Source organism: Bubalus bubalis, chromosome 15 (assembly GCF_019923935.1).
Source record: "Bubalus bubalis isolate 160015118507 breed Murrah chromosome 15, NDDB_SH_1, whole genome shotgun sequence".
NCBI lineage: Eukaryota > Metazoa > Chordata > Mammalia > Artiodactyla > Bovidae > Bubalus > Bubalus bubalis.
The window spans coordinates 45,243,465-45,259,328 of NC_059171.1; the positions used below are offsets into that span (position 1 = coordinate 45,243,465).

The window sequence follows — 15,864 nt, forward strand, 5'->3', positions numbered from 1 at the left end:
ATTTTCAAATCTTTTCCTAAGCATAGAATTTCCAAAAGAGAGAAAAGATAATTACAAGTTGAGGCTCAGTCTGTATAATGTGATTTCATTCATTCACTTATCCCTTTAGAGGCATTAATGTGTCAAGCATATTGTATGCAGAGTAAAATAGATTACTCATCCAGCTAAAACACTGGTACATGACTGAGCATGTTAAATATATGTTTACATTTTAGTTATAAAGGCCTTGACTTTAGTTATGAAAAGTATTGAGGAAATAATTATACATCATGTCATATCTTAATTTTAAACATTATTATGGGATGTGTTATTCTAATACTATTATTTATTTTAATGGTAACTGTGAGCTAGGCATCATTCTAAGTACTTTTCCTGGGGGAGCTTCTTTTATTTATCACTTATAAATTTGTTCTAAATAGATAACAGTGTGGATTTGTATTACTGCCTGGGAAAGTGAAAGTGTTTGTTGCTCAGTCATGTCCAACTCTTTGTGGCCTCATGGACTGTAGCCCGCCAGGTTCCTCTCTTCTGTTCATGAGATTTCCCAGGCAAAAATACTGGAGTCGGTTGCCATTTCCTTTAAGGGATCTTCCTGACCTTGGGATCAAACCTGCGTCTCCTGCAGTGGCAGGAGGATTCTTTACTATTGGGCCACCTGAGAAGCGCCCCCCCCCCAAAAAAAAAGGTGTAGTTAAGAAATGTTTATTACCAATTTACTCTACATATTTATCACGGAGTATTGTTTTATGCTTTGCCAAGAATATGCTGATTTTCATGTTAGTAAAAATTTAGATCTTTTGTACAGCTAGTGTGCAGACTGCAAGAATCAAGCATGTTTGGAATATTCTAAGACCTAGTACTAAATTGCCACCCTTCAGCTCTTTGCTGTCTTCACCTCTCCTTGGAGGCAATAGCTACAATGTGATCTCTGCCTGCTGCTGTGGAGTAAACTCATGAATGGGAGGTGTGCTCATCAAACATGTTTTCTTAACACAATGATGATGTTAATTATCAGACATCAATGTACAGACCTTTATCTTAACAATCTACTGAGTAGCTTTCTTTAAATATGGACCTTTTCTACACTCTTCATTTTTGTCCCACAGCAGGTGACCGGTAAAAATATGTAACAGACAAGCTGTTAACCATTTCCCTGATGAGATTAGTAAAATAGTAGTCCCACATTAGGGAATTTTTCAACCTCTGCAAGTAACAATTTGATTCAACTTTTTTTAGAGGTAGGGGGTATAGAATTAAAATTTTTCATTTGAATGGTCCCTCATGTTTTCAGAAGGGCATGAAAAATTCACATATCTAGCTTTTTATGTAAGTTATTTTATAGCTTATAGTATTTTCCCTTATTTCATTTTTTTAAGGAATGAGGATATTATTCAAATCAAATCAAGATTTGCCATTTAAACATATCACAAATTGAGGTTTGAATTCTTATTTCTTAAGTTATCTGAATATGAGTCTCAGACACAAATCACTTCTTCTTTCAAGAAGAAGAAATCTCTAGACTGGCAGAAATTGTTAACAGAATGCACAATTATAGCGTCTCATTTGGGTTTATGCGATTACAAATCAAACTAGGAAACTTATTTTAACATAAAAATTATTATAGATTTGCAGATTTCAAAGGAAGCTGCATTATTTAATTTGCACATATTGGAATTTCTGACCCATTATTTTTAGTGGAATATTTTTTGTAAGCCTGAGAGAAAGAAACAAAATGTCAATTTGCTGTGGTCAATGATGTTATAAATCCAGAACTACTGCTATAATAGTGTAAGAATCAAGATGAGTTGTGTACATTTTAGAATACAAAAGACAGCAAAATGATATCATAAATAGTAAATCTTAAACAAACATAGGAGATGACTTCTGTAGTTTTCTAAAATTATCTTTATTCATTTCTCTTTGATCAAAATCAAGATTATGACACTGGAATATTATCATTGTACATTGGAAATTTTAGGACCACATTTGTAGAAACAACTGTTTTGTTGTAGCAGAAATATTTCACCCATCAATCCTGAAGATTTGTACATTGTAGAATGCAGTGGGATATTATTACCCTAATTATTTTAGAGTTCTAAGATTCCTGGTTTTGCTAATGCTTTGAATCATCGGAAGCATTTTTAGAGTTAGAAAGGTGAATTTTAAAATGTCATTCATACATTATTCTCCTTTAGAAATTCACAGTTTTATGAACTCGAATGTTTCTATGTCCAGGAAGAGAATAACTGAAGAGCCATATCCAACCTGTTTTATTAGTGATTGATTATGTAAAATATGATTCTTTCTTAAGGCCTTTTGTCTGTATATTGTAACTTCTTATTTAATTTGAAATTGTGTCCTCAAGCAGTAGTTTCCTATATATATTTTTTTACATATTTTTATCTGTTTGGAGGGAGCAGTCTCAGTGCAGTGAGGGTATAAACCTGGAATGATTTTATTTCTCCAGCCACCACTGTTCCCCATGATCGGTAATATCTCTCATTTGTGTTTCTTTTTATATTTGGCAAATCCCGTGGTTTTCTGGTCACCTTTAGTTTTGAAAAATTTAGTGCAGTTCACTGTAAAACTGCAAGTTCATGTTCCCCCCCACCGCCCCTGCTCCCCCACTGCCAGCCGTCCGTTTTGGCTCAAGACTCATAGGGGAGGAAGAGTATGCGGTGATTTCTTCTTGTCTTCCTCATACTCCAGCACCTTTGAATATTTGTGGTTGGTGGACTGGGGACTTAATCTGCTTCTGAGACATGTTCCTCCACATTCTACCTCTGTTTCAGGCCTAGTCACTCCTCTGATGGAAGCCCTGCAGAATGAGGAGGCTAACACTTAGCCTAGTTTCATCCATTACTGGTTTCCATGTAGATGATGTTTACTTTTTTTTTTTTCCTTTGTTGAAGTATAGTTGCTGTGCAATATTATGTAAGTTGCAGGTGTGCGATATGGTGATTGACAATTTCTACAAGTTATACTCCATCTACAGTTATTGTAAAATACTACATGTTTTTCCCAGTTCCCTCCGTCCCTGAAGGGCAGCTGTGTTTCCTTTGGACTTTACCAGTGGTCCATGCCCCTAACCTTGTTCTTGGTAGATGTCACTTTGCTTGGCCTGAGTATCCCTTTGGCTTCTGCTGAGACTCTTTTTCATTTAGTCCGACACGTATTGTTCTACCAATATTCAGTGTCTGTAGGATGTCTTAATATTTTACAGGATATTGCAGGCTCATGGTGAGTTAGAAGAAAAGTTAAATCTTTCAGTCCTAGTATCCAAGCCACTGATGGAAATGAAGTTTGAAATTTATTTTTTGGCTGGAATTGTCTTGTGCTCTTTTTGTCCTTCCTAATTTTCATTTATCTAGAAGAAAAAAATAAAGCTGCAGTAAGTTTGCTGACATATGAGCGTGTTCACTATCAGTTTGGGTATTTGGGAGAGTGTCTTGTCTTTCATATAGACTTTCAATTGATGTCAAAAGGTGATTATATTTCATTTTAAAAAGCATGTTTTATGATAGCACTATATCAGACATAATATTTTAACTATACCATAAATGGTTGTGAGCTGTAGCTATTATAGTGTCACCATTGATTGACTTTTGCATAAACCTGTTATGTGGTAAGTTTCATTTCCATCCCCCCTCTCATATTTCACTGCCACATAGTAAACAACAGGCCCACATTCTTGAACTCGTACACTGAGTGAACTTTTAATTTGCTCAGGAGGTACAGTGAATTCGAACTGTCATCAAATCCTTTACCCCAAAGTTAATTTGGAAAAAATATTTTTATAACAAAATCTTTAAAGTGCTTTGGAAACAAAGCTTTGTATGTTGGCTTGATTTGAACCCTAAACTACTTTTTATAGATTCCAGGAAGTTTCCCTGCCTTAAGGGACACTAATGGCGAATCTTAACCTTACTGGTTTAAAAATGATATTAAACCATTAGATGAGGATTTATATCATCATTTTCTGTCAGATCCATATTATAACTGTGTGTGTGTATATATATATGTATGTTTGTTTATCACAAAAGCAACAGGATTTTTACTTTATTAGCTTAGAATTAAACACTGCTTGATAGAACTTTTTTGAAAGTAGATAAATGGAAGGATGGAAATTTTTCCATTGGGCAGATGGACTCACATTCCCCCACATCCACCCCCATACCTTACCTCTGATAGAGTGTCTTACACATGGTTTTAATAATGGTTGGTTGTATTCAACTAAAAGAAAAATAATATTATAGTGACTTTATTTTGGTCTGTACATTATAAGTCATTTCAGTTTAATTCATTTTGATTTTAATGTCAAAATTCTAGACAGACATGGTATACTGAGATACATACATACATACATATATATGTATATGTGTGTGTATATGGATAACATTGGTTTTATAGGGACTATAATGTAGAAATAGAAGAATGTCAGACCAATCAAGTGGCGGTCACACACACATAGAGTCAAAGATGAGGAAAATTCAGGTTGACAAAATTTTATTGGATTCAAATGAACTTGACTTATGTTGACCCTAGAGTCCTTTATGCATTATGAAAAGTTGGACAAAAAAGATGAGTGTAGCATTTAGTTGTGAATTTTTCTTCTGGCTGTACTAATGTAGAGCACTCTGCAAAGCATTTCCTAATACTCTTTTAAAGAATATTAATATAAAATATTAATTAAAATTAATAGAGTCTCCATAGATCTTCGAGTCCCAATAAGGTTTTAAATATTTGAATTGTGTTCTGCATAAGTTACGTGAATTTCTTCTTGAAAGCTAGAACCTTTGCAAAGGACCAATTGCATCTGGCTCCCTCTTACTGGTGGCGTTCAGCAGCTTGCATGTGTTCTGTTATAGGTGCACTACTGTGATAGACAGAGTGGCAAAGAGTATGTGACCTGTCTGACATTAGCCCCTGTGCAGACAACCTTCCATGCTATTGGAAGCTCCATTGAAGCCAGCCATGACCAGGTACAATGTGCCACTACCATTTTGCTGTGCTATGGCCCAGCTAAGACATCCCAGACCATCAAAGTGGAAGCTATGTGCACACATACAGCTTTGCTCACCCTAATATATCAGCCACTAGTGCCACTTACTAGACTTTTGAGAAATCAAAATTCTGTGTGTGTGTGTGTGTGTATGTGTGTTGGTAACCTGGTATCTTAGGAGATGTCGATTATTTTAGACTTCTGGTTTGTGATTCATTATTAAATATAGAATTCTCTTATAAGGAAGAAGTAATGGCCCTATGTTATTTTTATTTTTAATAATTACATATGGAAAGAAGGGTCAGCAACACAATATAGATAACATTGGAATCTCACTACGATAAACTCACTAAGATACATATGACTTAGTTCTATTGAAGAGAGTTTCATGTTACAGAATATAAAATAACTGAGTAAACTTTTACAACCATCCATTTATTCTCATAACTTGGGATATTATTAAAATGATGTTCCAGTGTTGTTTTTACTTTTAAAAGTTTTAATTCTGAAATAAAGCTAAAAATCTGAAAAGTGTATTTTCTGAAAAGACAAATGCCTTTGTTTAGACAGCAGCTTGAGAATGCATCCTGTTTATAATACATATTTTCAATTAAAATAATCATGAGATTAGACTAAACTAATGATCTAGGTCATAGAATTCTAGTTTGGAGTCAAAATAGACAGACATATAGAGCTTACTGTATGACTAACCAGCTGTGCTTTTTAAATTAACCATTTTCATGCATAACATTCATAACACACTTTCATATCTTTTTCTCAGTAAATTTGAGAATTTCTAATAGTCTTGCCTTACTCTTCTTTTCTAAGTAGTACGTTGCATGAAAAGAATGAAAGAGCATAATAGTGTTATCTTCTCAAATACATGGTTTATTGTCCAGCCCAAACAAGACCTAAGAAAAACATTCCTAAGGGCATACCTTTGTAGTTCATGATGTCCCTGACATTATGGATTTCCAGTCATTATTTGCTTGGTGACAAGGCATTGTGGTGTTTCGGAAGGAGCAATAATCGAATTGTAACTAATCTGAGTGTTAGTTACTAACCACAGCATACATAAGCTGCTACAGCCACCTGGGTGAATACTGTCATCTCTTTGGGACTGTTTCCAAGGATGCCAAGTGAGGGAGTTGAGTTAGTTGACTTGCAAGATTCATTCTAGTGCTGCCATTTTACAATGCTCTTAAGTAATCTTTGTGCTCTTGGTTGAATGAGCCCAGTCAGTTATTAACAGATAATAGCATGCCAGTCTGGGAAGCAGCTTAGAGGTCTCGCCAGTGCTTCTCAGGGTTCAGCACTGATATTAGCTCCAGCTGCAGAAGAGACTATAGCAGGGCTTGGAGGCACAGGGTCTGACCTAGATAATGGAATGTTTTGTGTTTCCCTGTATAAAACTGTAGCTGAGCTATATGTCGGGTGCCACAGAGGCATGGTATGAATGGTAGACATGGTTCCTGCTCTTATGGAGCACACACTCCAATACTTTCACCCCTCTGAATAATTTGCAAGAAGTCTATCTGCTGCTTATCCAACACTATATATTCACTCACGCCAAAAAACAAAGGGCAACAGCAGCATGAGATATCCATCCTGCAGAGGTCTCTCCTTAGGCAAAGTAAATAAATAAAAGCAGTCTCAGAAACCCACACACTTGAGAAGAGCAGCTCACTGTTGGTAGAGGTAGCTTGTTGCTATAAAAGAGTATTGGACTGGGAATGGAGACCAGAATCAAACCCAACATTGCTGTGAACTAGCTGTGGGACCTTGTCTCTTCACCTCTGAAATTTGGCTTCCTCAAGAGTCAAATAATGAGGCTGGTTCAGGCTTGTACCAAGTCCATATATGTGGCTATGTATACCAAGTGGCAGGGCTACAGTTAGCCCATAAGGCATTTTTACAAATTAGAAAAAAAAAGACACCTCTGACTCGAAGCATGCAATAGAAAACTGTCATAATAGACAAATCCACAGTAGCTACAGTGCAAATGCCCTCCCAGTCGTGATGTGTCGTGCACAGCCTGCGCGACTGTACACAGTGGTCTTAGTCTACATTTATCTGGAATGTTAGTTACTCAGTGGTAAGTAAATAGAGATTTTTATACTACAGGAAATACAACTACATTACAGGGGACAAATTTACATGAAATTTTAAGATAAAAAAAAGAAAGACTTCTAGGAGATAACGTCAAATGGATGGGCGGATAGACAGATGCATAAATGGAGCCATGACTAGAATGACCATCCTGTTTATCAAGCACTCTGCTTTGGTGGCCTCAGAGGTGCAAAGTGGGGGTGGGGGTGTGATCAGTGCCCCTGCCTTGTGCTTGGGTAATTGGGCTCCTAGAGGAGAGCAGACACAGAGGAAACCTCTGCTCCACGTCTTCTGGCTTTTCTACATTGTGTTGCCATTTCCTTGTACTGAGGGTCTGTCTGAGCAAAAGTTACTCCCCTCACCATACCAAAAGCGTAGGCTGCAACTCATCAGGTGAAAAGATGGGCCACTGAATGCTTTTTCACCTATTTTATTCTGTGTGTTTTTGTTTTGTTTTGTTGTAAATACTAAAAAACAAGAAAGTACTTTAAAGCAAGAAAAATTACTAGTACTTAATAAGTGTTTTCTATTCTTAATTCATCTGAACCACTGCAGTTGAACAAGAGAATAAGTATTTGGAAAAAAAAAAAAGAGTATATGTAAAATTTAATGGCAGTCCTTCCTAGGAAACTCAGATTGTTCTTATGTATATAGAAGATGCGGGTGAGAAATGGAAGACGTCTCTAGTCTTGAACCTTTACAGCTCTCCTCCTCCTCCTTCTTTTTTGGGTGTTGGAGCTCCAAGTATTTGTTTTAGATTGACATTGCCGACATCATCAAGTATCTTAGTACGGACTTCGCTCACTGTGATACCTCATTTTTAAAAATTAAGTTCTGTCGTAGTATAGTTGATTTACAATGTTGTGTTAGTTTCCACTGTGCAGCAAAATGAATCAGTTATACATATACATATATCTGCTCTTTCTTAGATTCTATTCCCACATAGATTATTACAGAATACTTTTTTTCCTTTTTTTTTTAATTTTATTTTATTTTTAAACTTTACATAATTGTATTAGTTTTGCCAAATATCAAAATGAATCCGCCACAGGTCTGAGTGGAGTTTACAGCTTGTCTTCTTATTAAAAATAAATGTAACTCTAGAAACCCAGTAAAGTGGAAACTGAATGTGTGGTATACCAGTGCATTCCCCTCTCTGTACCAAGAGTAACAGGATGGGGAACAGTAAGTGAAATTCTCTATCAAGGTCAACATAGATAGGCAAAATAGTCGGGAGAGTATCTATATGCTGGTGATATCCAATTGTACAGAGCTCTTAATTCTCCCTTTCCCCCATCCCAAACCTGCTCTTCCCTCTTTTTATCTTTTATCTCCTTTCTCTTCTATCCATCCTGGTAAATGACCATCTACCTTGTTGCTCATGCCACGCCGTTTGAAGCATCCTTGCCTCCTCTCTCCCCTTCACGTGCTGCATCCAGTCCTAACTTGTCTTCCTCTAAATTACATCTCCAATCCGAACACTTTTCACCACCTCCAGCATTACCATTCTAGTTTAAGTCAAGAGCATTTTTAACCCAGACCACTACAGTAGTCTCTAAACTGGCTGACCAAAATTATTTTTAAGATACTCATATCATATTGCTCAGCTGCTCAGAAACTTCCATTGGCTTCTCATCACACCTGTTGTAAACCCAAAACTTTTGTTATGGCCTCCCAAGTTCCTACGTGATGTGGCCCCACTACCTCTCCAGTTTCAAATCCTGCCACTCTCCTTTTCACTCTGTCCCAGTCTCACTGGCCTTGTGGCCAGTTGCATCATAATAGATGAAAGAAACTAGACTCAAAAGGCTACGTTCTGTAGATGTGATATATGTGCTGTTCTGGAAAAGGCAAAACTATAGAGATAGAAAATACATCGATTGTTGCAGAGGATGGCAAGGGACTGACCGTGGTGGGGAGGGATTGACCATTTATAGTCATGGAGTTTTGGGGGGTGATTGAAATGTACCATATCTTGATTGTCATGATAGAAGCATGACTGTGTACATTTGTCAAATTCATAGGACTGTACACTCAAAGACGTAAATTTTATTATATGCAGATTACACCTCAATAAACCTAACTTTAAAAAACCTCAGACTCATTATTTTATCAGTTACTCATGTGGTATTGATCCCAGGGAAACATGGAAGGATGTCATCCCCTTTCCTATGTTCTCTGAGTGTTGGGTCCACCTTGGGAACGTGCTGTGTTTAACTAATAGCCTGGGTTAGAGCTCCTCTGAATACCAATGGTTGATTAAGGCCTCCTAGAATAATTATTAGTCTCCAAAAACTGGTCTGAGCCTGCCCCTGTCTGACTTTAGGGAAAGGGTCTATAGGCCAGTGTTTCTCACTTGGGAACTCTGAATTCTCATCCAGGCAGTGGACAGCCTCATTCAGGGCGGTATCTGCTTGGAGGTCCCCACCTGTTTGGGTGAGAATGTTCTACATGTGTTTGCCTTATTCGCCATAAGAAATGTGATATTATACATTCACATTAGTTTAGAATGTTTAATTGTCCAGAATATAAATATAGTTTAAATTTATAGGTGTTGAGTTTTGTTTTAGAAATATTTGTTAACAACTGTGTAGGAATCCTGTACTAGATATGGGAGCATCCAAAGATAACTGCCTTAACAGTCCTTATAGTAAGCTAGGTAACTTGTTATAGTCCTCTCTGAACCAGTCATCTTGCAAAATTTAAAATTTATAGATCATATGGTGATTTCAAGGACCATCATCCTTATTCATAAGCCAAATTAAAAAAAAAAACCCATTTATTTGTTAAGATTGAGCTAGTGAGGATTTTGGTCAGTATTTTTCAGAATATCTTATTTGGAAATTAAATTTATATTGTAGAGTATATATTAGTAAAAGCAAAAATAATACTGCAGAAAGATTTTTAGAATATCCTGTCTTGGTATAACTCAGAAGATGCTATCCGTCCTCCCTCCTGGCCTGATACCCTTCTATATCTTTGTATATCATTCCAAGATGTTACTGAGTACCTCTCCCTCTCTGTCTCTGAATTACATCAGTCACCTTCTATTGCAGCCTCAAAATCATAAACTTACTTACTTGTTTGTATATTTTCTATCCATTTTCATTCAGACTCATTATTAATCTCACCAATTTCACAAATACTGGGTAAGCAAGATTAGTCAAAATACTGTAGCTTAATTTCTGGTTAACAGTGTTACCACTGCCTACCTTAATTTTTTCAGATTAGCTCTGAAACTCACCTGCTTTGTATAACTGAAAGAATAAGTTAATAAATCAACCACCTAACGAAGCACTAACTACCCAATGAAGTGTAACCTGTCTGCTTATATTTGCTGTAAACTGACCTGTAGTCATTATCACTAAATGAGATTATCTTACAGAGCAAATGACAATGCATATTTAACACATTACTTAGAATCTTAGAAATCAATGATTTTACAAGAGAAAAGGAACACAAGCCAAATTTATTTTCTTTTTTTAAAAAAATTGAGGTGTATTTTCAAGTGTACAACATAGTGATTCACAATTTTAAAGGTTATACTCCATTTATTGTTTTATAAAACATTAGCTATATTCTCTGTTTTATACTGTATATCCTTTTAGCTTATTTATTTTATGTTTAATAGTTAGTACCTCCTAATCCCTTACCCCCAGCTTGCCTCTCCTCCCTTCCTGCTCCCCATGGGTTATTACTAGTTTGAACAATAACCAGATTTATATATAATGTGTTTACCGTGTACTAGATACTGTGCTAGACCCAACTTACATTATTTAATTCTTCTGATAACTTGATGAGGTAGAAACTGTACCATTTGCTTACTTGTTTCACTTGCTATATTGCCTTTAAGGGTTTATGTCCAGGTTAGTAAAATCAAGTGTAGTTGTTCTCAATACGTGTGCTTTGACTAGAATTCAAGGCAGACTTCTCAACGAAAGGGCAACCGTTAAACTGAGAATTTACAAATCTTAGGAGTATTTTCTTCTACTTTTGATTAAATCCTGTTCATAGTTATTTTTCTGACTAATTACAGGTCTCTTTGAGTAATTGGGGCTTCCCTGATAGCTCAGTTGGTAAAGAATCCATGGTTGGGAAGATGCCTTGGAGAAGGGAAAGGCTACCCACTCCAGTATTCTGGCCTGGAGAGTTTCATGACTATATAGCGCATGGGGTCTCAAAGAGTTGGACACGACTGAGCGACTTTCACACTCACACACTCACTTGAGTAATTGTGTCATAATGTCTTACAGTTGTATAGTAATGTAAAATTAAAAGAGAAAAATACTTGACACATACTATCTAAGTATATGCTATCCCACTGATCAATACTATCACACTGTAGATTGTACACTATGTAAAGAATTTCATAGTGCTTGAGTCCTAAATGATAATACATATACTTCCTTGCCCTTTAGTCTAATGGAGTGTATTAGCTCAGATGCTTTTGGCTACAACTAACAGAAAAACTGACTCATTTTGGCTTAAAAAATAAAAAATCTTGTTATCTCACATAACAGGAAGTTCAGAGGAAGGGTGAACTCCAAGGTTGGTTGATAAAGCTGCTCAGTGATGTCAACAGGGGTTTGGGTTTTACTTCATTTATAAACTCTGCCATCCTCTGCTTTATCCCCTGTGTCATGGAAAGATGGCCACAGTGGTTCTCTGTGTCATTGGTCATATAGCCACATCTTAGAGAAAAAAAAAAAATGAGTTCTGGTCTCCATCTGTCTCCTTTCTGGGGCAAAGATACCTGTAGTTGGAACTCCTCCTGCCATCTTTCCTTCCCAGCTCAGGCCTGGATTGTGTCTGTGACATGCCCACATCTAAACTAGGCACTGGCAAGAGAAAAGAGATCCCTGCTAGTTTAAATGCTTGAGGTAAAAGGGTTATTGAGGAATCAACGACAAGGACTATTACATGAGGGATAAAATGCCACATAAATAATTTACAATTTTCTAGTGAAAGTGAAGTCGCTCATTCGTGTCCGACTCTTTGCGACCCCATGGACTGTAGCCTACCAGGCTCCTCCCTCCATGGGAATTTCCAGGCAAGAGTACTGGAGTGGGCTGCCATTTCCTTCTCCAGGGGATCTTCCCAACCCAGGGATCGAACCCCGGTCTCCTGCATTCCAGGCAGACGCTTTAACCTCTGAGCCACCAGGGAGTCCTACAATTTTTTTTTTTCTAGTAGACCCACTTAAAAACTAAAAAGAAACTAATAAGTTTAATCATCGTAATATTTTTTTATTTAACCCAATATATCTAAATTATCACTTCAACCTGTAATCAACTTTTTAAATTATTGAGATATTTCATATTTTTTTATACATCCCATTTTGGACTAGCCTCTTTCAAGTGCTCAGTGTGTTAGAAAGGATGAACTCCAAAGGCGTTATGACTCGGTCCTTGCTTGTGTCTCCAGTCTCACCCTTGACCGCTCTCCATGTGCCTAACTTGTACTCACACTTTATGCCTTGGAATGTTTGTTCCCACATCTCTTGCTCTCTTGTATCTGTCTTTCTTTGCACTGTTTCCTCTGCTGGGGCCATTTGCTCCTTGCTTATAAGAGAGATTTTGTTACGTCCATCAGATCCAGCCAACATGTCACTCCAGTCAATAAGCCTTCTCCAAACCTACTTTTTTTGAAAATTTTTCATTGGAGGATAATCACGTCCCTATTTTATACAGCAGCTTCCCACTCGCTACTTCCCACTGCTTCATATCTGGTAATGTATATGTTCGGAGAAGGCAATGGCAACCTACTCCAGTACTCTTGCCTGGAAAATCCCATGGACGGAGGAGCCTGGAAGGCTGCAGTCCATGCGGTCGCTAAGAGTCAGACACGACTGAGCGACTTCACTTTCACTTTTCACTTTCATGCACTGGAGAAGGAAATGGCAGCCCACTCTAGTGTTCTTGCCTGGAGAATCCCAGGGACGGGGGAGCCTGGTGGGCTGTCGTCTGTGGGGTCGCACAGAGTCGGACACGACTGAAGTGACTTAGCAACAGCAGTAGCGGCAGTGTATATGTTTCAATGCTACTCTCTCAATTTGTCCCACCCTCTCCTGCCACTTCCCTGGTGGCTCAGATGGTAAAGCATCTGCCTGCAATGCAGGAGACCCGGGTTCAGTCCCTGTGTTGGGAAGATCTCCTGGAGAAGGAAATGGCAACCCACTCCAGTATTCTTGCCTCAAGAATCCCACGGACGGAGGAGCATGGTAGGCTACAGTCCATGGGGTCGCAAAGAGTCAGACACGACTGAGCGACTTCACTTTCACTTTCACTCCTCCTGTTACTGTGTACAAAAGTCTGTTCTCTGTGTCTGCATCTCTGTTCCTGCCCTACAAATAGGTTCATCGGTACCATTTTTCTAGATTCTGTTATATATGTGTTAATATAATTGTTTTTCTCTTTCTGATTTACTTCATTCTGTATAGCATACTTTAAGATCATCCACCTCACTAGAACTGCCTCAAATTCATTCCTTTTTATGGCCGAGTAATATTCCATTGTATATATGTGCCACAACTTCCTTATCCATTTATCCGTTGATGGACATCTAGATTGCTTCCATGTCCTGGCTATTGGAAATGGTGCTGCAATGAACATTGGGGGTACATTGTCTTTTTCAGTTATGATTTTCTCAGGGTATATGCCCAGTAGTGGGATTACTCTGTCATCTGATAGTTTTATTCCTAGTTTTTAAAGAACTCTCCATACTTTTCTCCATAGTGGTTGTATCCATTTATATTCCCACCAACAGTGTAAGAGGGCTCCCTTTTCTCCACATCCTCTCCAGCATTTATTGTTTATAGATTTTTTGATGATGGCCATTCTGACTGGTGTGAGGTGATATATCACTGTGGTTCTAATTTGCATTTCTCTAATAATGAGCAATATTGAACATTTTCTTCCTGTGTTTGTTGGCCATCTGTATAGCTTCTTTGGAGAAACAAAACCTACTTTTTACATCATCCCACCATTACATTGATGAAATGATTTTCCCATTACTTTTTTCCTTATCAGTCTACCCCTCTGAGCACTGAGGTCCAGGGTGGTGTCTTCTTTGCCTGAGTGTTCTCTGTGATTTTGCTCTGGTGTGATAAAACTGACAGCGTTAGTCGCTCAGTCATGTCTGACTCTTTGTGGCCCCATGGACTATAGCCTACCAGGCTCCTCTGTCCATGGAATTCTCCAGGCAAGAATACTAGAGTGGGTAGCCATTCCGTTCTCCAGGGGATCTTCCCAACCCAGGGTTTGAACCTGGGTCTCCCACATTGGCAGGCAAATTCTTGACTGTCTGAGCCACCAGGCTCCTCTGTCCATGGGCTTCTCCAGGCAAGAATACAGGAGTGGGCAGCCATTTTCTCCTCCAGGGGATCTTCCTCAGCCAGGGATCAAACCCAAATCTCCTGTGGCTGCTGCATTGCAGGCAGATTCTTTACCACTGAGCCACCGGGAAGCCCAGTTAGGAGGCACTCAACACATATTTATAGCATGGAAATGAATTTCTGAGAAAATTTAGAATGACTTGGATTTGGTAGGATTCATTTGATAGAACTGAGGAGAGAAATAGAATGTTTTGGCCCCACAAAAAATAGAATGTTTTGTGGCTTTATAGGTACGTATTCTATGAAAGCATCTTGAGGTCCTCCAAATGTGACCTCAGAGTATCTAAATAATCTGAAAACATATAACTGTCTTTGGGAATCCATCATAGATCTCCATTAATTTCTTTACTGATCTATTTGTAACTTTGAATTTCTCTAACCTGAGTACATCCTTCTCAGTGTCTAGATTCCTTTTTTCAAGTTCCAGCACTGCTTTCTGGTTCTAGCATTTCACAATGTAATCTACACATCAGTAGGGCTTCTCAGGTGGCTCAGTGGTAAAGAATCCGCCTGCCAGTGCAGGAGACACAGGTCGATCCCTGGGTCAGAAAGATCTCCTGGGGAAGGAAACGGCAACCCACTCTAGTGTTCTTGCCTGGAGAATCCTATAGACAGAGGAGTTGGGCAGGCTACAGTCCATGGGATCACAAAGAGTTGGACATGACTGAGTACAGGCGCCATTTAAGTCAATATTCACTGAATAGTGTCATGGAGGAGTGCATCCCTCTGAATATAAAGAAGCACGGACTTCAGAGGTTTGAGCCACAACACATAGGGCTTTGTATTACTATAAAGGGCACTTAAAGACTGACGTTGTGTAATAGCAGGCCTCACTGCATTGTCCTAGACATAGCTGCAATAGAGTTGTGGCATTCTTTGTATTACATGCACTCAGTATAAGTTTTGAACTTCACTTTTTCACTTGCTCCACTGTCAAACCACAGTGCTGAGGACCATAGCGTTTTTAAAGAGAAGGTATAAACACTGCCATTGGCAGCTTCTAGGAGGTTCTGGAGCTGCCAAAATTCAACAGGAAACTTGATTTTTGTTTATTTTTTGTGAAATAGGATGCTGAGAGAGATACTAAAAAGACACATCAGTCTTAATGTTTGTTTTGGGAAAGTGCTTTCATATTTGTTGTTTTTGTATTTTAAGATATTTCTTTTATCTGAAACTTATCCCGTGATTATAGGAATAAAATTTGTTCTGCTGGCTTTCCATTTGCAGTATAAAATTCCCATATGTTTTTCCTTTATGTTTTGTATGTCAGTAATTAGTCCAGTAGTTCGAATAGCATTTTTGTGTTTTTCCCTTTCTTTTTAAATTTTATTTCTTTTTAATTGGAGGGTAATTGTGTTAC

General features: G+C 38.0%; 1 protein-coding gene across 10 annotated transcripts in view; it reads left to right on the top strand.

Moving 5' to 3' along the window:
• The window catches only part of STAU2 (staufen double-stranded RNA binding protein 2), a 305,674-nt gene that overhangs the window by 179,135 nt on the left and 110,675 nt on the right, over positions 1 to 15,864 (top strand). For 9 of the 10 annotated variants that reach the window (XM_045162802.1, XM_045162800.1, XM_045162797.1 and 6 more), the window contains one exon: positions 4,869 to 4,982. The exons of the other annotated variant lie outside the window; for it this stretch is intronic. In XM_045162802.1, coding sequence (XP_045018737.1) covers positions 4,869 to 4,982 — 114 coding nt within the window. The remainder of the gene's footprint in view (positions 1 to 4,868; positions 4,983 to 15,864) is intronic. 10 annotated transcript variants of the gene reach the window in all.